Below are 23,864 nucleotides of genomic sequence, written 5' to 3'. Positions count from 1 at the left end.
ACGAAGGCTGGGATGAAAATTACATTTCTATGGGCAGAGCGCGAACACACCACAGGTTCTCGCTGAATAGCCCGAGTCACTTAAATATGTGTTTATCTGATAACCAACATGAGGCGTCTCGTACAGAGATAGATTTTTAAACGGAACAGCCTCTGTACGTCGTGTTTCTACATTGGAGAGCCCTCCATTTTCTGCCTGGTGTTTTTTTCTGCTAAAAGCCTGCCGTGGACCGGTTGTCACACAGGCCGCGAATCGGGTCTTGTTGCTGGGAGGAGACCATCCAGACTCGCCTCCCTGCTAACGTTAGCATTATTAGCTGGCTAAGATGCCCCGCTGCTGCTGGTGTATTTTCTACACGGCAGGCCACTGTAAAGCGAGGCAGGTCCTTGGATAATTATTTACCCCGACGGAACTGAAGGGTGACTCGGAGATACACCACACCTTTCAAGGTAATGTCTTGCCAGCTAAGTAACGTCATTCATGGGGCCGATGAATGCAGTGCTGCTCCTGTAACGTAACAGTAACTTACACTGGCAAGCTAACGGTTAGCGGGGTACGTTAGTTAGCTGCTTCACATTTGCATGCATGACCGTTTAGCTAACCTAGCTAATGTTAGGCAAATGTGTACCTTGTCACCTGACGGTTGTTCGCTCGTTAATCAGCTAGATAATCTTAACACTAGCATACTAATGTTAGAAGTATAGCTAGCTAATCTAGTTAATTAGCAAGGAACTGTCTTGGTCATCAAGCCAGCATTGGGCCGTTAATGGTAACATAATGGTGAGGTGGTAAGGTAACGTTGAGTTAATGCTAACGTTTCAGGTAATATAAATATTAACTTGTACAGACTTAGCTAGCTACTGAGGTTAACTTTAGTTTTCTGGCGAAATAAAGGACTTTAGAATGCTAGTATGTGTAACATTAAGCAGGTGTATGCATGCTTTTTTCCTCAAAATCGCTATCTTATTATAATTAATGTAGACATTTTTTTTTGTTGGAAACATCCTTACGATTTTGGTAATTGTAAATTTTAGAAAGAAGTTTGTCCTGCGTGTTGAAGTGTAGCAAAAAAGTGGCCACTGTAATAGTGCGATTGAAATGTCTAGGCAAGACATCAGCCTGAAGGGGAAATCGAAAGTGCTCCGAGTTTCATTTAGGCACTGATTAGAAATATAAGTCTGCCGGATTAGAGCTAATGCAGAAGGTCTGTAATAGTAAACATATTTTTTTTTAAATTGCAGAGCACATTTCCAAACAAAGTTACAAAATGCTTCAAACGAGAACTGACTAAAAACCGAACAGAAATATAATTCAAATTAATTATAACTGAAAGATTTGAAGTAAGTCACTGAGACAGCAAATACAATCTTATTTAGTTATGAGTCTTTTTTGGTTTTGTTGCAGGATTTAAGGTTGTCTGTCTGATCAGTGTGAGTAGTTAGCTTTATCAACTATCTGTAAAGTACCTTAGGCTCTTTGTGGTTAAAATTGTGATTTATGCAAGTGATTTTGGTTTAAGCAAATGTGATATTTATTAGGACTAGAAAAAGTTACTGACCAGCATCAGATACATTTTGCTCTGCAGTTGTGGACAAGTACAGTACACGTGTGAAGTACAAAGTACTGCAAAGACACTTTCTCCTCTGTCATCAATCATTCGACATAATGAATGTGATCATGCCTGCAAGGGTAGTACTTTGGTGCTTCTGTCTCAACCACCAGATGTAAGCCTAATTGACTACTAAAGGGATAATTAACAGAAGCACCTAAAACAGTATTTTCCTTAATAATCAACAAACACAAGAAGATGATTTTATTTAACTATTTATTGAATAATCATTTTAATAGAGCATCTAGCTCATCTAGTTTTCAACTAAGTAGGCTATATTGTGGGTAGATATGTCCTTTTATTTGACTGTGCCCCCTACTCAGCAGTATGTTCAGTATAATTGTGACTGTATTTTTATTTTTAAGGATGGATGTTGAGTTGTGTGCTGGCGGGGACAGTACAAGGAGAAAAGTGGATCTGGCTGGGGTTGCAGAAGGCACGATAGACGTCGTACCGTTGGAAATGTATGATTCCGCCAGAGCGAAAATAGCTGCCAACCTGCGGTGGCTGTTTGCCAAAGCTTATGGCATTGGTAAGTGATTACATTTACATTCACACTACACAAATGTTAGGTACTTTACAGTTGGTTACATGACTTACTTACTAAATAATATCTATATACCTTCCATTACAGATTTAACAGGTATCACATTTGTGACCACAGGGAGTGTAATAGAACCTAAGATAACACTATCTGCAGCACATTTTGCTCATATTCTCATAGTTAATTGAGATGTCATTGTTGGAACAATGTGTTTACTTGTATCCACATACTGCCAACAGCAAATTGTGTGGAGCTTCAGTGGTGAAACATAGATGGGAATGGAGAATATTTATGTGTGTGTGCACTTGGGCCAACACTAATTCCCCCATGACACTTGGCAACTGAAGCTTCCCTCACTGACTCACCAGATCCTTTCATTCTTGTCGGTTAGCCAGTGAGATTGAACCCAAATCAGGCTGAGTGACAGGCACTGAGGATTAGGCTGTATTTGTTAGACTGGACTCAGAGCATGGGACATACTGCTCTGTACTGCCAGTCACTTAAACTCTCCTGTCTTGTCTGTACTTGCAACAGTTAAGCGTTGAACAAATTTCATGCCTGAGATGAATTGTATGAATGTTAGGACAACCCTTAAAGAGTAATTTCCTTGTGGCTGCAGATCTAGCAACCTTAAAAAAAACAGCACTATCACTGCTTATCTACTGTTATGTAGTCAATATCCTAAGTCCACTTTCTTTCACTGGGCACAGCTGGTGAAGTGCACGATGAATAGAGCATACTTATCCAATTTTCTTTTTTGTTTTGTTTTTGAGTCCAATGTTGTTGTTTTTTTTTTTTTTTTTTAAAGTGTAGCCTAGATAAATTTACTATAGATTACAAGAACATTTCAAGTCTGTCTAGAAACAATAGTCAGGTGACAAAATGAACATTGAAACAGGTTTTGCTTGCTGTAATTATTCTTCCTGTTTCGAAGGGCCATTAAATATCTTCTAATGTTTTCTATGTAATTGATGGAGGTCAAATCCACAGTGCTCACTCTACTGTATTAAGAAGTTTATCAGAAGCCAGTATGAGGATTCAGCAGTCTGAGTTAGTCAAATTAAGTGGATATCTTCCAAAGTTAGAAGTGTCTTTAGTATAATATTCCATTGAAAAATTGTGACTAATATAACAACCAATATAGCACATTTGAAATAAATCCTACCTTCATGAAGGTTAATATGTTAGTTTTGTATTGAAATGCTTTAGAGAGATGTTGATTCAGCGTTATATTCATTTTGATGGCTGTATTCTGTGGTTCTGTTAGTTGTATTGCATTGAGAGGTGTTTCTCATATTAAAGCGTAACTCTCGCCAAAATGCAACCTAGGGTCTTTTTGTGAATGTACCCGAGTCAAACTTTCGTTTAAAAACATATTTAGGACGGAATCGCCACTTTTAAGATTTACCGTTTTTCGGTCAAATGGCCTTTTGAATGGGAGTGCTAGGGGCACTTTTATGCTAGCCTCAAAATAGCTATTTTTAAAACACTAAGAAGGCTCGACACAACATGAAACTTTGCTTGAAGTATCACCAGGGTCTCTACACCTTAACGAAAGCATTGAGAACATTGTTTGTGTACCCAGAGTTTACTAAAAAAGGTTTTGAGCAACTCACGTTAGCAGTTGTTGTTTACACTATCCACCATTTTCCCAGTCAAAAATAGGCGATCTCCGAATGCGAATGAACGGACTCCATAGGAGGAAATGTCATTCCTATATGAGCCTCCTTTTTCAACTATAAGGTCAATATTGTGTTTCACTAACGACAAAACAACAAATTATCCGAACTAAGCTTTAGGAGCTTTCCATCTTTACTCTCCTCCTTCGACTATTTTTGACTGGCTTGACAGACGGCGACCGGAAGAACAACAGCTACAGTGAGTTGCTCAAAACCTTTCTTTTTAGTAAACTCTGGGTACACAAACAAAGTTGTCAATGCTTTCGTTAAGGTGTAGAGACCCTGGTCATACTTCGAGCAAAGTTTCATATTGTGTCGAGCCTTCTTAGGGTTTTAAAAATAGCTATTTTGAGGCTAGCATAAAATTGCCCCTAGCACTCCCATTCAAAAGTCCTTTTTACTGAAAACACGGTAAATCTTAAACGTGGTGATTCCGTCCTAAATGTGCTTTTAAATGAAAGTTTGACTCGGGTACATTCACAAAAAGACCCTGGGTTGCATTTTGGCGAGAGTTACACTTTAAGTCTACCCTGATTGATATAAACGGGATAGCCAAAATATTAGAAACACTTCTCTGGTTAACCCAGTTGCCTGATACTGCCAATTGATTGTATCGATTATCGAAATAATAAAAAATAATTTACTGCAAACACAACTAGTGCAGCTAGCTCTATCTCATTGGTACACAATGGTTCTGACCAGGATACAAAACATTGATCGATAGGTGTTGGAACTACAGTAGTGGTGGATGGCTGTTATGGTGTTCTAGCCAGTGGGTTAGGGTTAGTGAGTGTGAAAACCTTATACCTTTTATCAGCAGCTGGAAGATAACGGCAATGAACATTCAAATGTAGATGATTTTTTTTCCCCCTTTTGCATGCAACTTTCCTTGTTCTATAGCAGGTAACCAGCCATCATTAGGAGCTCTCGTTGGGGAAGAATATGAAATCCTTAGTGAAATTGTGAGGTGGCTGGTGAAATTCTAGTTGAAGCACTCACTTCTTCTGTAGACAAACTGAGACTTTCACCCTTCATATCTCCAGCCACAACTGTTGTCATGTTTTCAGATTAGAAGATATACTATGAATTATCATAGGCTGTGTAGTCCATTGTTTCTTTGTGCATACCTATATATTAACCATGAGGGGGGAAAAAATGTGTGAGAATGTTGCCAATTTTCTTCTGAGAGCCTTTGCTTACATAATAAATTGTTTACCCCTAAACTCAGACATGGCAATGGGGAGCCTCCTGACTGTATGGCAGGTGTTTAGTTATGCGTCCGAAGAAGTTGCAGGATTAACATCACAGCAAGCTGCCATTGTTTTACTGCAGGGTTGCTATTTTCCTTTTGGTTTGGTACACGGAGTCTCCTTATCGTGTAAGTTCAGCGTAGTCAATAAGCCTCAGCTATCTGATGCACAAGGCTCATCATTCACGGCTTTGCATGTTTGTTGCATCAGTGTAGTCTCTGGTCAAATCATCTCATTATTTCAGAGGCTCATACAAGCTTTCCTTTGTATTCTGCGGTCTCTTATATAGCTGTTGTCATTACACAAAATTCCTATTGCGGCTCAAGCATTCATATTAAACAACTGACCGTAAGATTGGAGTTTTAATGGTAATCTAGGGTTTGCCTGTTTTTTTTTTTTTTTAGCCCAGCGTTTTGCTCTAAACCCTATTTGCTCTCCGGTTCATTACTTAGGCTCATATTTTCTTTGCTTACTCAGTTCACTGTCTGTCATCATAGGCCCTGAATAACTATGCAGACTTAAAGATGGATCCTAACAACATCTCTGTACAAACAAAAATGATGCATCACAAATTAACTTGGGTGGAGATGCTGTTCAATTACAATAGAAAGCATACATTGGCCCCAAACCTTTAGCAGCCCACAGGGAGGCAACTTTCAGGTGCAGCTGCAATTATCTTCCTCCCATGGGAACTGAATATACTGGAGCCATTTGATTTTCACCCTATGGTTCATATGGTGTCTGCTACAGTACGTTGCTAATGCTGCACAGTTGTTTGCTTGGCTCATGCAATGACTGACAGACATGACCAGTATGTTGAAGTGACGTAGTTCCATTTTAAATAAGTACAGCCATCTCGTGATGTTGGGGGGTTGTCAGGGATTCAGGTGCAATTGGTGTGTATTCATCAGCATGTGTTCACTGCTAAGTCTTTGGTCATGCATGTCTGTGTTTGTATACATGTTCCTCCTGTCTTACTCTCCTCTGCGTGTGTCACAGCTGCTCCCAGCCTGAGCGACAGACAGCCAGGCACAACGCCAGCGAGAGTGAGCACCTGCTCTGGTTTCAGGCACATTGCTGGTCCTTAGCTTGCGCTCCCCTGCTTGTGCCGATCGTGTTGTGGTGCTGATCATGGCTGGCTGACTCTGCTGTAGCACATCCTGGTTCTTTCTGCCAGACACTATCCTCATGCTCCACCCCAGTTAGTAATTTTGTTAGCCTGGCTCCTGGTGGCAGGAGGGTGGGGGGCAGCTGCCACACGACATCACTGTCTGTAGAAGGAAGTCAAACGTGAAGTCTCGCCCCAGCCAGACCCCTTTGTTTCCATAAACAATCATTCCCACTGTTCTAATGTGTTTATATACTTGGACACAGCTCTCCAGGAATGACTCACACTGCTGGGTGTTGTACATAATAGATTAATGCTGTGCATAATAGATTAATGCTGTTGTACAATGACATACTTTTATGTACCATGTGTATGGCGGCAGGATGGGCATTATCAGCTACTGACATAAGGGCTGCATGGTTAATCATATAGAGATTGCCAATTTCAGTTTATACCTGTTATGCAATCTCATTCTTACATGACAAAAAATCTTCATAGTTGTATTGCCAAGGAGATTTGATGTATCAAACCAAAGGCTCCTAATTACTTCCTAATAGAGATGTCCCGAGCCGATCCTATGGTTTGGGACATCCCTACTCTACTTTCTAAAGGCCCGGACACACAGAGCCGATAATCGGCCGTTGGACAGTCTGGCGAGGTCAGTGATTCGAGTCTGTTCGGTGTGTTTCGTGCCGTCGTCTGTCCGAGGGGCCGTCGGCCTTCATTTTGGCCGATTTGACATGTATAATCGGCTGGGCGGGCACTGCCGGCAGTCGGACTCAAATGACCCATCTGATTGGTAGAGTGCTAACCCGGAAATGGGGAGCTGAATGAGCGGGACTAGAGTCTCTCAAAATCTGACGAAAATCTTTTAAACTGACCTTTTGTTGAACTGAAATGAAGACAGATTCAGCAACTGCATGGCCTATTTCTCGCTTAAAATGTTTTCAGAAACATTTTAGTACAATATGAGATCGTATTCTGAACAAGCCGCCATGACAGTCTGTCTTTGAATTTCCGGAGAAACCAGACCCACGTGACGCGTTCATCCAATCAGCAGCCAGTTTTCATTTTTGGGAGACAATACAGATTAGCGCCGCCTGCTGTTAAGGAGACATATTACGTCTCGTCGCTTTGGTGTGTTCCGAGGCACTTTTTTGACCAACTCTGGGAGACTGATCAGTCCAACTGCCTTTTCTGCCAAGGGTCGGCCGTCTGGTCTGTGTGTCTACAGCTTTAGTTGCATCAGCAAATGACAAGACTGATGACCATCTGATTTGTGCACAGGCAGAAAACCAGAAACATTGTCTGAAGAGAGAAGAGCAACACATTTTGTGTGATTCCTCCTAAGCAAAGCCTAAATGTTTTAGAAACTAGGACATCTCCTCCTTGATAAGTATGTGATCTTATCCAACCTTAGTTCTGAGTAAACATTTAATGTACTTAATAAATGGTCACATTCTGTAGTATTTTTGGATTTAAAAAATACACCTTGGTTACAAGCCACCTTTCGAGCACCAAAGGATAACACCACAAATGTATGCAACTAACTAAAGAATCACCACAAAATAAAATATATGACAACCATTAAAACAACTGGAAAATCTCTTACACCTGACCTCACACTTATCAGTGTATCACCCTACCACAAAAGCTATCATACGCACATGAATGAACACGGCACGTGAATTACAGAGGATATATTTTTAATAAAAAATGTTTTCCCTAGGAATTGTGACTGGAAAGCAGAATCTCAATTGTACAGAACTGGGCAGCTCAACTGACATTGTGATTGTCTTTGCTATTATTCTTTGCCAACACATTTTATATATCTCTCAAAATCTAGTTTGTTGCCTTCTCACTTGTGCACTACAACATTTGTGCTTCATGTATTATCCTCTACAAAACCAGCTAGAAGAAGCTGCCTGCCTGCCGCCTTGTGTGAGCCTTATGAGCAGGAGATTGCTGCCGAGTGGCTCCCTTTATCCCGCCAGTGAGAGCAGACACTAAGAACACATCGCATACAGTACACACATTTACTGCTTATGCTGTGTTACTGGAGCTCAGGCACAGTTCAAAACACATTCAACAGAACAGGGTTCTTTGTATCACTACACGGTGTATTGCAGGATTTTGGACATGTTTTGTGTGTGATTTTAGACCTATTTTGAGCCTCATTGTGTGGCTTATATTGCAGTATAAATTTGGTTTGTGCATGCCTGAAGCCAAATGCTTCAACTCTTGCCCTTATATGGCTGTGAGTTCTGGTATTGAGAGTGACTTCACATCCAAAGCAACAGAATCTCTTGTATAGGTCATTATTTTGTTTTAGTTTTTTGTGGATGCAGTATTTTTTAGTTAGTGCTGGTAAAGCCCACTGTGTCACCTGAGAGGCCTGCTCTCAGGCCTTGGCTTAGCAAGGATCTGTTTCACAATGTGCTCCTGAGGCAATAAGCTGTGACTTACACTTACAAATGGCCATGTTTGCTCCAAGTAAACTGAAGTCGGCATAGAACAAATACTACATTGAAAGTTGTCGCATTCCTGTAGCCTGTTGATACTGTAGAGGTTTGATGGGTGTAGGCTGAGGCTGACGGAGATGTTTTAAGTTTAAGGTGCTTGCCAAGCACCATCATCTTATTCCGGCGTCGCTGTACAGTATCTTACTATATTGTTATCTTGTCAACTAAACCCATGTGGCTGTCTTCAATCCGTTTCATAATTTTGAAAGCTAAACTACACATGGCAATGCCATATGGTTCACCTAACCCTTCTCTCCATTGCAGACCATATTCCAGAGGACTTAAGGGACCCGTTCTACACAGACCAGTACGAGCAGGAACACATCAAGCCGCCTGTCATCCGCCTGCTGCTGTCCTGCGAGCTCTACTGCCGTGTCTGCGCCCTCATCCTCAAGACGGAGCAGGCAGCATCTCTTCAGTCCCACATGTCCGTCATCCAGTCTCTGTCCAGAAAGGGCATTTATGTTGTGGAAAGTGACGATACACCTGTCACAGATGAAGACCTTGCCTGTGTGCCCATCAAAATGGTGAGTGGATAGACCTAAGGCTGGAATAGACATGTTGGTAGTTGCCTTTAAAATAAGGGTTTTTCGATCACTGTGGACACCGATTGACCATTTTCAACTTAAGCTGCTGCTCTTGCTGGAATTAAAAGTCGATATTACTGATATGTTTATACTCCTATTGTTTACAGAAACATGCAGCACCAGGCAGGCCATGATGTTGATGTCGCTTTTACCAAATGTAACTTGTAGCACAGATTGCCTGTCAGTGAAGAAGGAAATCGGGCCAGAAGCTATAACAACTTTGCACATTACCTGTAACATTCACTGCTCTTCCTGCTTCCGATCTATTATCTTACCTCAGTGGAATAGGCTACTGCTTTTATCCTTACCCAGCAAACAATCTCAGCCACAGGTGTTTGAGACACTGGGAAGCTTCTGTGTAGAGTAATTTTAAAACCTGGACAGGCATGACATTTTAGTTAATTTGCAATTGTTTCACATCATACACTGCATATAAGTGACTTTCAGACACGTTTTGCAGCTTGACTTAGTGAAAGTGTCCAGATGATTTGGCTGCACCCTTATCATTTTTTATTCAAATTAAGAGGTAGATTTGACTGTTTCTCATGCTAGTCGTGTGAGGACTGTCATGCAAGATGTGGCGATTAGGGTTTGTGGTGTGTATGTTATTGTGCTATGGCAATGTTGTTTCCAGTCTGTCTCAGGATGTTTTGGGCTAGACTTATTTTTGATCGTAATGGCAGTTAATAGTTTTTCACGTCTATTTTTTTTCTCCTGTTAGCCAAATATTAGAACCTGTTCTCATTTTGTATGGGCTCTTTATATTGTAAAGCTGGTCTTTTTATAATAACTGTTTCAGTGGACATTCCTAACCTAGATTAAAAGGCATGTCATTATTAATGCACCAGTGTATTCACATTTTCAACAGGATGTTGAGGTGGACTACGATACATTTTCACTTTTTAAAAAAAGCAATTTTTGCTTAAAACTACTACTCAACTGCAGTTTCATTAGAACTAAAGTTATTTATTAGAGTTATTTATCTTATCTTACAATGTGAACAACATAAAATACAATTTGGACATTGCTTTAACCTCCATGTCAATAAGCGTCTTCTCCGCTGCAGTTTTTACACATGGAACTAACTGATATTTTATTACTCTGTCAACCTTCTATTTAGTTCATTTGAAAAACAAAAAAGGTACAAAATCTGATATAAAAATTGAGGCCCGTGCCTCGCCCCTCTCAGACCAGGCAGTTTAATCATCCGTGTTAAGAGGGTTACTCTTGCGCTCATACTTCTAAGAATGGATTTTATTTATTTTATTTATTGTTGTTTCTCACCAACATTTTTTTTCGTCAATCTGTTAAGAGCATTTGCTAAATGCTGGCGCTTAAAACTCTTCCCCTTTTGTCCTTGAATGCCCAGTTTAAATGCCTTTCATCCAGCCTTGCTTCCCTGCCAGGGGGATTGGCTCTGCTGACCCTTTCTGTAGTCATCATACGGGTGGGTGTAATATTTTTACACATCAGCCTCTTAAACGGGTGAAATGTCCTCGGTGTGTAACCCACATCCTGTAGGTCATCAGCAGCACCATGTCACAGTGTAGTGATAAAGTTCAGAGCAGCACGCCCATTTCCCCCCCGTGTGGCAATGAGATCCGATGTCTCACAATTTCACTAAGAGCACTTGAACGTCAACCAGCTCACTTGCTTTCAGCCATCATCATACCCTTTTGCTACCATGGAAACCGGCAATAGTGTTGAGCAGGCCTCCTCCCTGCAGTCAGTGGCTAGTCAGGGATGTGCGTCTGCTTTTCCTGCTAGCAGCCTGACAAAATAATCCACGCAGGCCTGTGTGTAAGCAGCCTGACACAAAGCCCAGTACAGGAGATGGAAAATCCTGAGCAGGACACAGCTTATCTCTGATAGACCTTGGAAACCCCGCCCCCCTAGTTTGCTGACTTGACAAGGCGTTTCCAAGGCAACCCAGATTTTTGTACACTACTGTGTGTCTAGGAATGAAATGGATTCTGCACTGCAGACAGTTCCCCTGCACATTGTCTGACTCTTGTTGGGGCAACATAAAACCTTAAGAAGCTAGCCATTCTCTTGAGTCCACATAAACCTTTTGTGTGTGTGTGTTTGTGTGTGTGTGCATGCACGCTGTCTGTCATACTAACAGACAGCTCAGGGCAACAGCAGCCCTCTCTATGGGGCTCCACGCTGCACTGATAAAGGGCAGAGTGATTGTTGGAGGAGAACAACAGATTAAACAGCACATCCTGCTGTTATATTTGCCCTTTTGTTCATTTATTGAGCACTACTTATTGACACGTCTTGGGTGATAAATGTGGTGCACCTTTTTTTTTTTTTTTTTTAAAACAAGTTTAATCATTTCATATTTTCTATTTCTGCATTATCATGTTGCGCATACAATATGTTTAGACTCTCCTTCTTATTAAACTGCATAATGGCCTGAAATGTGTACCCATACCTATGTATGAAAACTAGAACCTGACAGATGGTGGATTCTTTAAACTGATATACCGCATATACCTTAGAAGAAAGATCAGTTTTGCTAAACCTGAATTATCCTTTAATGACAGCAGAGCAACAGCAGTTGTGAACAGGGATCTGCCAGTCGTAAAGGAACAAGAAAACAGCTCAGCAAAACAATCGCTACTGTGAGTGAATCCAGTGAGCCAGCAGAACTTTAGCAGCCTTTCGCTTCCTTTATGCACATATCTTTCACATATCTCGTCTTTATCCTTTCTTCATATATTAACTAGAGGTGTGACTCTTCCCTGATATCCCGATTCGATTACGATTATCATGTCTTCGATTCGATATCTCGATGCATCACGATGCGTCAAACACATTTTTTTGTTATAGCCATATAGGATATTTAATTCATAGCTTTTCAAGCTTCAAAAACAAAACATTCTGCAGTGCTCTTATACTAAATAATTGGATACATAAAACTACAGCACTGAGCACATGGCACTTCCTGAATGTGCAAAACGTAACAGAATATGTAAACAGAAAGGTTGTTAGGCCTACATTAAATTGTAAACAGAAATAATCGATTATGGCCCGGCCGATTATCGATGCAGCATCGTCCATGTCCACGATTCGATGCATTGATTATTTGATTAATTTCAAGACCTCTAATATTAACTTTACCTTGTTTTATGTCTTACAGTCTAGGTTTGTCTGGAAGTATATTTTCACTGTTATTGTCAGTGTCCATGTAGGTCGTGCTGTGGTGAAAGCTCTGAATAGCTCTCATTCGCTGTGTTAACCAGCCTAATCTCTGTGCACTTCCATCACCAATTGGATTAGGCCAGCAGCATGTTACACAAAGCACTGACTGAAACAATGACATGTATGTATTTGTTCTGTAATGGATTCAGGTGCTGCAGTATTATGATGTTGGGGACAAGGAAAACTTCTTTAGTAATACCCTATTTCTGCCCAAATTATTGTGTATATGTGTTTTTTAAACATGGGTAAACCCTTTCCCATTGTCAGCAGACTAGTATGCCTGTCAGTTTTTTTGGGTTGTGTCACGTTCGACGTCCAGATGTTGTGTTAACTTTTCCTGCTACAGCTTTTCGGTACAGTCCACAAAACTGCAAACTCTGCTGTATATTCACTTGATACCTTCGCCACGTCTACCTGGGTTTCCTGTTTTCATTACTGCCCATTGGAGCTATGGCCAATAAATACCCGTGCCTACTGCAGAGTCATTTGTCCAGGAAGTGTAACCTTTGTAACCTTTCCCACTGCAGAAAAAAGCCAGATGTTAGTAGGTGTTAGTGGGTTTTTTTGGCCAGCGCAAAAGGTGTAGAATAGACTTTTCGATAGAATGAGATTTAGAAAAAGAGGCTGACTACCAAAATTGGGTTTTTGCTAGCTGGGGACAAAGATTTATTAGTATTTCGCCTATGTTAATCCCACCCTGGCTATCAAGAACCAATGTTTTTACTGGTAGGCACCAGGTGTTGGGCCACTTTGAGTAGGGATACCCCAGCTGGGCCTCTTGATTTCATTAGGATATAGAGAGCAGTTTATGGCGGACACCAATTGTGCTGAATAAGAGGTGACACCTTTGATTGAACTGTGGCACCTCATTTAAAGCTACACAATTGTGTATAAGATATTTAGGATTATCCCACTAGAGTTCTGAATTAGACCCCATCATTATCCATTAATCTCATCCATTTATCCAGACCCGACAGTGGATGTTACATCCCAGAAGCCACTGGTCACTGAATATTTTTATTCTTAATTATTACAGAATATGACCTTCAAATGATGGTTAATTACTGGCAAAATGATTGACCGGGATATGCTTGAAACAAACTAAATTTTATAAAGTGTCGTCCAAATATGTCTGAAGGATGTTCATAATGAACACTAGGGGAACTGATTTTACATCAAAGTCTGTTTATAAGACTTGGAGTACTACTGGATATGTGAAAAAAGTTGTATGAAGCTTTTGTGGCTCCAGAGGGAGCTGTGGTGTGATGTCTCCAATTGGTGGTAATTGCTCAGTTTTTATTAGGAGGGTATTTAGGGATATCCTGAATAACATTTTTGGGTCATTGAAGCTTCAGTGGGAAATGAGGACTAGGAATATAAATTTATTCAAAGTCCTCATTTGCTGGAATTACAAAGTAAACCTGTACATTAGATCATATTCCACACCAATAAGCTCCATAGCGTTTTATGTTGTTTGGGTAAAATCTGCATCAGATTGCAATTTCATCTTTTTTTCTTTCCTTTGGTCTTAATTGCATTGGAAACCAGGGAAAAAAATCTAATGAACTTAAATTGTCCTCCCACCTATTTCTCCGTCACCCAGAGTGCTCACATGCCCATGATCGATGCCCTGATGATGGCTTACACAGTGGAGATGATCAGCATCGAGAAAGTGGTGGCTTCTGTCAAGCGCTTCTCTACCTTCAGTGCCTCTAAGGAGCTGCCCTTCGATCTGGAAGACGCTATGGTCTTCTGGATCAACAAGGTTGGAACACACAGACGTTCACACAGCACAGACAAGCAGTGCAGATACAATAAAAGAAACACAGCGGTACATATTTAAAAACTTTTCACAGCAACAGTGTTTCATACATCTTGCACAGTCCAGCCTTTTTATTCCCTAGATGTCTAGCTGATTTTGACTTTAGGCTGCCACTCTGCACAATTTGGGTTGAATAATTTGTTTGACGCTGACATAAGCGACAGTGGCCCACTTGTTTTCTTGAGGCCTGTATGTCACTGGTGCTCAGAGATGGGCCAACAGATAGATGTGTGGATCGGGTGCACACACAAGAGGCTCAGGCTCATGTTGCACTCATCTTTCAATGGGTTGAAGGCCTGAGGCAGCTAAAGCCGTGATAGGAGTATGTACATTAATCATCATGATGTCCCACATCATCACTGTCCGGGAGAAGGAACGTGTCCGTTTGTAATGGACAGTTTTTATAGTGTTAGTTCAAGTGGGGGCATATAATCTGTTCCATTTTGAGTCTATAAATTATCAGAAAGCATTGATAAGTGTCCATCACAATTTTCTAGAGCTAAAGGTTAAAGTTTCAAACGTTTTTTTTTGTTGGACTAGCACAAACTAGCCTCCAGAAATAACTCTGTTTCCATGGCTAAATGCACTGCTATCTGTAAAATTCAGACACATTTGCACTGTGAGAAAGAGCTGTCTGTCTGCTCTGATACAAACGTATACCAAAGAAGAAGGAAAAAAAAAACAAGGTGGCTAATCTTCCAAAATAGGGTTGATGGTAGGGGAGAAATGTGATCACTGACCTGTTGCATGGATATGCAGATTTACATTAGCCAGGTTTCTACAGAGCATTTAAGCCCTTTTTTTGCAATTATCTGCATAACCTGGTTTCTCTGAGTAATGTAAACGTACTGAATATCATTATTTCTTCTGCAGGTTAACATGAAGATGAGGGAGATTACAGAAAGGGAGCACAAAGTCAAACACCACCCCCTGGAGTCCCCCAGCCATCAAAAGGTAAAGCCACTCACCGTGTCTTCCAGTTGCTTCTTTTACAGGAGAGAAATCTCTGAGGAAGAAAAACCTAAAATACCAGAGCTAAAAAAGGCCAACGCATTTCTTCCAGTAGCTCCATATCTCTGGCTTTTGTGGACCTTTAGAACTCCTTTTATTAAAAAAAACTCTTTCTCACTAGTTTTTATCTAGGTGTTATCGCCACAACAGCTTTTTTTATTAAGCAAAAACGTGGTTCAAGACAACGGCATGGATCCTTAGTTTTCATAAGGAATGTTTCTCCTTAATGACATTTTGGAGTTGTTCTGACCCTGCTCTCTTTTTCTCTGTTTAAACCGGAAGCAGATCAGATCCTTTTGTCTGTGACCTTTGATCTGCTAATCTTTCTGCTCCTGTTCCTCACCTGTCCTCCCTCTCCTCTCTTATCCCTGCAAACTGGATAGTCTCCCTCCAAATGGTATTGGAAGCTAGTCCCTGTAAGTTTGATGCCAGTCCCCCCCACCCCCCATGACCCCATTTTCTTCCTCTCTTCCCCCCCTTGCACGCAAAGTTCTGTGTTGATGTGCGTGCACACTCTGCCATGGCTCATTCAAGCTCATTCTGTGCTGCTTGTAGCCAGTGTGTCAGCAAGGGGGAGAAAGCTGAATTCTTTTTTTTTTTTTTTTTTTTTTTTTTTTTTTTGTTTATTTTTTCCCCCCCTTGTGGCAAATATGTCACATAGGTGTAAGGTTATTCTGACATTTGGTGAAGTGTTCAAAATATATTCTTTTAGCTACGCAATATGTGCTATCTCATTTCAAGCTCAAGTAGGCCAAGTGGATCCGCTGTGCGTGTGTGTACGTGTGTGTGTGGTATTTGCTTGCCCAGTGAGAATAAAAGGAAATCCATGCCTATACCTCTCCTTTGCTTTGCAGTCCCATCCCTGGCCACCTCCTCTCACTGATCTGCTTTGTCATTCCCCCTTTGGTCTCTCTCTTCTGCTCTAACACACTGTTTCCTCTGTGCACACGGTCTCCTCTGACAGTATATCTGCTCTCTTGTGTGTGTGTCAGCCTGATTCCATGCACGAGCTGGCCCACTGCATGCTGGAGCCAGAGGAGCTCTCCGAAGCGGTACAGTGTTCCCTCTTAGTCAGGAGAAGTCTCTTTTATGTACAGTAGAGCTTATTTTGTAGTAGAGCTCCTTACGTATAGTTGTTTCACCTGTGACTTGTGACAAAAGCTGCCTCAGTACAGTTGGTATAATTTTGTGGAATATCCTCCCAATACATTGTAGATGCATCAGAGTAAATGTTAAGGAAATGCTGTGCATGTAAGTTATTTAGATAAATATCTGTTGTGCTGTTTGCGATTGGTTTTTATTATATTGTGCATAGTCATCTCATAGTTTCACCAGACCTGTGGTAGGGTTTGGCATGTTTGATCAGTTAGTGTTGAAAATAAAGCTTTGATCTCTTTATTAAAGGGTTTAAAGTTTTCTCTTGGAGTCTATAGCCCGACTCATACTGAATTTTTGATACTGATATTGCTATTTGAGAGTTTGAAAAAAAATCAATGTTATATCGGCTGATAGTATTTATTTATTTATTTTTTTAACATTACACATTACATAAACAAACAATCTTGATAGAGATTCCTTACATATGTCTTTTTCTTTTTTTAAGAATTGTGACCAAGATACATACTAAGCAAATGAACTTGTCAGTGCTTTCCGGTGGACAAACTATGTAATGGTGACACTGTTTTGAAATGACCTCAAACCTAGTTTGGTATTTCTATACTGCAGTTTTTTTGTTACTTATCAACGACATTACACAATTGCAGATACATCTGCGATAAGCTAATATCGGCTCTATTAGTCATTCCCACTGCTGCATCATGTGATGCAAGCGTCTTTATATAGTAGATACATCAGATATATTAGTGCAAGATATTTGCCTAATTCGGTCTGCATTTCTAAGTAACTTTGATTCACATTCTTTTACAAGTATCGCAGATAATGTTATATTGGTTATATAGGGAGCGGTGTTACCAGTATAAGGTGAGTATTTGTAAGTCATGCAGAATCTTTTGGAGTTACAAGCAGCAGTACCAGTTGGTACAGTCTGCTTTGGCATCCTGTGTGGTTTATTCCTGATGCCCCAAATCATATGTAGGTCTGTAATTGATCTCCATTTTTAGTTTCTATAATGGGTGCCTATGTAACAATGTTTAGCCTATATCATTCAAGTCTGTTGTATTTAGTTAATTTGTGCTTGTTTAAATTGATAAATGAATTGTGTAAACTCAAATAAATACTGAAAATGCCCATCCTTACCAGCCGTATAGAGTATGTATCCAAAACTAATGCATCTGGGGGGGAGTGAGTTCCTGTACTTACTACACACTCATTTTCCATAAGTGGGCCAGTGATTACCCCAGTTTCCCTCCCAGTCAGCTGGGTCACTTTGCCTAGTTTGACCGGCCGCCACCGCTATCTGCCTTCCCACTTCTGTGTTGTTCATATCACTGCTCTAACACTTGAACCTCCATCTCCTCACAGTTAACCAGGTCTTCACGGTTCTCCCTAAACTACTGGCTGATCATGGGCCGCAATATTTTGTCATTATTTTCTTTTGGAAATTACACTAAACCTGCTGTTGATCAGTTGAAGAGGAACATCAGCTTACATAAAAACAAAAAACAAAAATATTTTTTGCTTTGAAACTCCAGGGGAGAACCTTGATCTGATGCTCAAATGGACAGCCTAGAGCATTAACTGAAGCCGAAACATCCGTGATCAATATATGCCTTGACTAGTAGATGTGAATCTCACAACAAAACAGATTTGTACTTGTGACACTAGTCATTGCATTTAGGATGTTTTATGTCTCGTCATTTGTTGGTAGAACCATGGTGGTGTGTTATTGTTGCTTTTCTTCTTATTAAACCCTTATCCCCCTGGTGGTTAGGTACGGTATCGCCGGGAGCATGCTTCAGGCCGACAGCTGCCCTTCTTCCCTCTGCTGGAAGACCTGATGAGGGATGTTTGTGACGGAGCTGCAATGCTCACTGTGGTCAACTACTACTGCCCAGACCTCATGAAGCTGGAGGGTATGCTGTGCTTGCATGCATGCACGCACGCACGCACTTTCACACACTCGCATGCCCACGTTCAATAGCAACATCCCACTAATTATCAGTTGCCCTCAAAGAATTTTTCCGTAAAGGGCATCAAGTTTATTTTGCTAACATATTGAATTTAATATCCATGTGTGATACTATTTTTGGCAATTGCACATGGCTTACTGTCCCCAGTGCAGTCAGTGTGACATTTATAGCCATCAAGTCAATGAGTTGTGTCCTGACCTGCTCTCTGCCTGTCTGATCAGATATTTGCCTGAAGGAAGTCCCCTCCATCGCTGATAGCCTGTACAACATCCGGCTACTCAAAGAGTTCGCCAATGAGTATCTGAATAAAAGTTTCTATCTGACGACGGAAGACATGCTCTACTCGCCACTGGTGCTCAAGGTACAAAATGTGACATGCTGTGTTTTCATAAACATTTGCAATAAAAATGTACATTTAACCTTGTAGTAGAATAAGCCAGATATTATATCAGGCAGCAACAGACACTACTACTACCTGCTTAGGTTTTCCATGCCATTATACGGCTTAGGCGCATCACCTAAGTGTTTTTGCGCACCGCCTAAGCGTATGAACGTAAAAACATATGTGGAGAGCATCTGGATGAGTTGAAGCACAGAACGAGAGTATGAAGTATTCAGTAACATTATAGCTGTGAACCTAGCAGTGCAGTGTGTGACTAAATGCTACAACTCCTCAAGACCCAAGCCAAGTTCCTGTGTCTTGCTTGCTACCTGCTGATTTAAAGAAAGTGAAGGGGGTTAGCCCAGAAGTTAGCAACTACTTAAGAACAGGCTCACTAACCTAATGTGGACCAGCTATTCTCATTTTAGTGACAAGCTGCTCCTCCAAGTTTTGCTTTAGTGATCTCTTCCTAAACAACCACTAAGCTTTATGCATATCATTTTGAGATGACGTCATTTGCGCCTAAGCGCTCTAAAAACCCAGGGAAAACTCTGGCTTAACAGATTTATAAAAAAAAAAAAACACTTGTATTGGGTGGGGATAACCATTCTTGCTGTTATTTTAAGCTTTATGATGATCAAGAGTCTGTATTCAAGTTTTTGTCAAATGTTTCTTTTGCTGTCTATGTAGCACAATGTGATGGTGTTCATTGCTGAACTCTTCTGGTGGTTTGAGACTGTCAAGCCAGAGTTTGTCCAGCCCAGAGATCTCCAAGAGTTTAAAGATGGTAAGCATCCTGGTGTGATTATTACGTTGGATACAAAATGCATCAAGTGCAGACACAGTTTAGATGGAACGGTTTTCACATAATTACAGTGCAACGAATAATAAGTACCCAGTTTTTTTACATTCCATTTTACAGTCCTTCAATGTGGATCAAATAACTAATTCTATAGTTAGAGTAACTTGATGTCACAACTTACTGTACTTATTAAGTATCTCATTCATTAGGAAACTATTATATTTCCTTGTTTTGGGTTTTCTCTTCATAAGCAAGATTGTTTACATCAATGGAAGTTGCATTTTCTTATGTGTTCATTGTCTTGTGTCTGTTTTTTATTTGGATCACAATTAGAAGTAAATCCCAGTCAATGTCACTGGTTGAGCTTTCTACTGACAGCCAGCGTCACTCACTACGATTATTAACATGATCGGCTTTCTTTCTTCCTTTCCTCAGCTCGAGCCATAGCTCAGCCCAAGAGTGCCCGTCCATCAGTGCCTATTTCCAATGCCACCAAGCGCAGCTTCCTGGCCAGCCCTGGTGTGGCCGATAACCAGAGCAGTCCTGAAGTCTGTAACAGGTACTTCCTGCACCCTGAAGACTCTGACCCCCTGTAAGTCTTCTCTCACTTTCCTTCTCATTCCACCTCATCATGATCCTGTCTCCTAACCAGTTATAGTAGCCCTACAAGGATGGGTAGATATGCAGCAGTATCTGACCTTCATTCTCATGTTACTTCTAACCCTCTTCTCACCTCAACAAATTTTATTTGCTCAGAGTTAAGCTGATTATTGCTCTTTGTCTGCGTGTGCATTGTTAGCGTTTGTATGGGAGACTGGAAGTAAAGGTTTATCTTATCTAAAAGTTGAACTGAACTGTCAGTTGGGGTTTTTTCAGGCCACATGCTAGTCTGTTGTCTGGTAAAGTATTTTGTGTTGAGAGATAACTGAATGCATTTGGCTGGGGAAAAAAGTCCTAAATCTGTGTACTTTATTCAGGCTAATCCAGTGAAGACTTTCTGCTCATCTGCTCTGCCAATAGTGTTTGAATGACTGATGATTTTGTAACGTGCTTTTTTTTGTGCTTTTAGTAAAGGGGGTCCAACATTCAGTCCTTCCCACCCGCTCCTGCCTCTCCGACAGAGGCAACAAAAGCAGCAAGGAGAAGATGTTTCAGGTAAGGACAACAGTCTTTACACCCTTTACTTGCCCACAAAAGATACAGGTTTGTGTTCATCTTGTCATTATATGATTGTGACCAGCAGCTGTTGTTATACGTATTCATTGCTTGTGTGTGTTTCTCGTTAGGTCTTAGAAACCGCTCCAACTCCCTGACTCAGATGGACGGACAACCCCGAGGCTCTATTGTTGCATGGCCCGACAAGAGGCAAAGGTACCTAAAGTTTTTAAAAACCTTAACGAGCTTTAATCTAAAACAACAGTTTGTACTCATGTGTTCGGTTTGGAAGAACTTTTGTAGCTCTGCCAGAGTGGTAAAAAGTTGCCTAAAGAATCAAATTTAAACAAAACGTATGTAGAAAGTTTACAAATTCCATATATCGTAAGCTATATCTCGTGCTGACTTTATGTCTGAGATTTTTTTTCCATGCTCTCCTTCTGCAGACCACTGTCCACATTGAGCCCCTACATGTTGCAATCAGCCACAGACAGTGATGCAGACATTGCTTCTGGTGACAGTGTGAGTCTGGCTCGCTCCATAAGTAAGGACAGCCTGGCGTCCAACGCCATCAACGTCACACCCAAACACCAGATTTCTGTCCACCAGCCATCACAGGCTGCAGTGCGCAGAGTCAACGGCCACAGCCTCCTGGGCAATGTCAACATTGAGGACGAGGAAGAAACTCTGGTGGCAGTTGCCAGGACTGATGGTCCCGTCATCCCCAAACGGGTTGACGGGACGCAAGCAACTGCCACAGTAGGACCCAAACCTTTGACTGAGTCCAAACCTGACCCAGATAGCTTTTACCTAGAACCACTGATGCCTTCCGTGATCAAAACAGCTAAAGAGAAGACTGTATGCCTAAACAAGGAGGAGGAGAGTGGTGAGGCGCCCCACTCTTCAGGAAGGGGCTCTCTACGCCGAGAAGATGGATCTACATCGGCCGTTCGTAGGAAAGCTCCCTGCAGCTTGAACCAAACCTTTACTCCTCCGGGTGAGCAGGTAGACTTGTCAGAGGATCCTCCACAGGGTCAGGCAGATTTCAGCCCCATTGTTACCAGCAGTGTTGACCCCTCATCCAGAGAGCCAGCTGGGGGTTTCTACCTTCATTCAGATTCTGAAGAACCAAAGTCTGACCAGGGCCTGGATGCGGAGCTTGAAGACATGGATGAAGAGGATCTGGATGAAGCTTTTACCACTAAAGACCCCAACTGGCACAGGAAAGCCTTCAATAAAGAAGAAGAAGAATCAGCCAAACTCCAAGAAGACATGAATGTGAAAGAGCATGAGGACAAAGACATGAATGGTGGCAGCGGTCGCTCCAGCCCCTGTCTCAGCGCTCAGTCCCAGGCAAGCAGCATGGCCAGTGGCAGTGTACGCATGACCTCCTTCGCTGAGCGCAAAGCCCAGCAGCAGCGCTTTGGCAGCAACCACGACCTACGCTCCAGTGCCTCCAGCTCCCAAAGGACCACTCCAGATGGGTCCGAGAGCAGCGGGCCCCTGCCTTCCTCCTGGAGGCTTAAAAGGGACCAGAGCCCCTCCTCACCCTTGGGAGGATGCCCTCGTACAGCTGATGGTAGCGGTGGTTCTAATGTACTGGCTTCTGAGATTGTCCAGCTCCGTATGCAGCTGGAGGAGAAACGACGTGCCATTGAGCACCAGAAGAAGAAGATGGAAGTGCTGTCAGCGAGGCAGAGGCAGAAGCTGGGAAAGGCAGCCTTTCTGAACATCGTAAAGAAAGGTGGAGGCAAGAGTGACACTTTACCCAACCCACTTAAAGCTGACATGTCTAAAGACGAGCTCAATGGGGAGAAAGCACCGTCGAGTAAAGATGATACGTGTGTTGATGCCTTCAGAGGGGACAAAGTGGTGGCGGCATCCAACCCGCCAGGTGCCTTAAAAGCAGACAAGACAGGGACCAGCGGTAGCTTCTATCTAGAAGAAGAGTTGGACCTGAATGAGTGCAGCCGCTCCATCGATCTGTTGAACGACGCTATCGGCAGCATCCAGCAACAAATGATGCAGCTGTCACTGCAGCAGGAGATGTTGATGAAACAGAATGTACAGTCCCCCTCTGGTGCAACTCCACCTCCTCCTGTTACCAGCGGCAAAAATGGTGACTCAAAGGCGGGGGCAAGCTTTCACTTTGTGGAGCACCTCTCTAACACTGGCACCGCTCCCACCAGGAAACCCCCCAAACTGAGCTCGGGCCGGGGCTCCAGGTCCAAACCATCAGAGCTAAAGATATCCAAGGAGCAGAGCTGGCAGGCCTCCAGGACCCTCACCCCCACCCAGAGTGGGTCAGAGACATTACCACACCTAAGGCAGTTGGCTGGGGGCAGGTCCCCCAGAGCCGACCAGGTCGACAGCCTCAGAAACCCCACAGCAGGAGAGACAATCGACAGGCCAGGCCACGTTCGGAGCGCCAACTTCCGCCTTCACGATGAGGCGAACATGCGCCTGCCGACCCGCGTGGACCTGAAGGCAGTGGCTGCCCCAGAAGTGTCCTTCGACGAGTGCCTGTCTAGCACCCTTAGAGAGTCTGAGCTCAACTCCTCAGACGGTTCAGGGAAAGAGAATATACCATCAGACGAGCTGCAGCGCAACAAATCCCACCTGATTGAGGTCGATCTGTCAGAGCTGAAAGCCCCGGAGGAAGAGGAGGCTGCTGAGGACACCACGACGGAAGGAGTTGATGGAGAGCAGAGGTCAGGCATGGGCTTCTTCTTCAAGGTAATGCCTTTGCATGAAAACGGAAATATTTATTTGTTAAATCTTTGATTTATTTATTTAGTTTTTATTACAGTGATTTCATAAATAGCAATGGTTCATTGTCTTGTAATAACCTGATGATATACTAGTTAAAGTAGGGGTGCTCCTAATGATTTTATTTTTCTTCCCGATATTGATAATCTATTACATCAGTTTCTTTTATTAATCTATGAAATAATTTAGTACCGTGATTATCTAAAATATCCCGTTTCAGTTTACCAGGGTCTACATAATAAATTTGCATTTTTGTCTTATTTAAGCCACCCTTAAAAGATTTCTGAAGATCAACCTAGTCTTTCATGTCAGCACTAAATTCAGGTTT

The 23,864-nt window shown here is 42.0% G+C and overlaps 1 protein-coding gene across 3 annotated transcripts in view; it reads left to right on the top strand.

The window, feature by feature from the left end:
* Nucleotides 1-23,864, top strand: part of camsap1b (calmodulin regulated spectrin-associated protein 1b) — a 29,627-nt gene continuing 5,763 nt past the window's right edge. The window contains exons 1-13 of one of the 3 annotated variants that reach the window (XM_031305800.2): nt 1-449; nt 1,976-2,141; nt 8,977-9,239; nt 14,110-14,271; nt 15,202-15,282; nt 15,723-15,755; nt 18,230-18,371; nt 18,650-18,789; nt 19,501-19,597; nt 20,048-20,171; nt 20,682-20,767; nt 20,899-20,983; nt 21,214-23,503. In XM_031305800.2, coding sequence (XP_031161660.1) covers nt 1,976-2,141; nt 8,977-9,239; nt 14,110-14,271; nt 15,202-15,282; nt 15,723-15,755; nt 18,230-18,371; nt 18,650-18,789; nt 19,501-19,597; nt 20,048-20,171; nt 20,682-20,767; nt 20,899-20,983; nt 21,214-23,503 — 3,669 coding nt within the window. In that variant the 5' untranslated portion in view covers nt 1-449. Of the gene's footprint in view, nt 450-1,975; nt 2,142-8,976; nt 9,240-14,109; nt 14,272-15,201; nt 15,283-15,722; nt 15,756-18,229; nt 18,372-18,649; nt 18,790-19,500; nt 19,598-20,047; nt 20,205-20,681; nt 20,768-20,898; nt 20,984-21,213; nt 23,504-23,864 lie in introns of all 3 variants that reach the window. The other 2 variants (XM_031305798.2, XM_031305799.2) reach the window with 2 other exon arrangements.

This window comes from Sander lucioperca, chromosome 2, assembly GCF_008315115.2.
Source record: "Sander lucioperca isolate FBNREF2018 chromosome 2, SLUC_FBN_1.2, whole genome shotgun sequence".
Classification (NCBI taxonomy): Eukaryota; Metazoa; Chordata; class Actinopteri; order Perciformes; family Percidae; genus Sander; species Sander lucioperca.
This window is presented reverse-complemented; position numbering and strand designations above follow the sequence as displayed.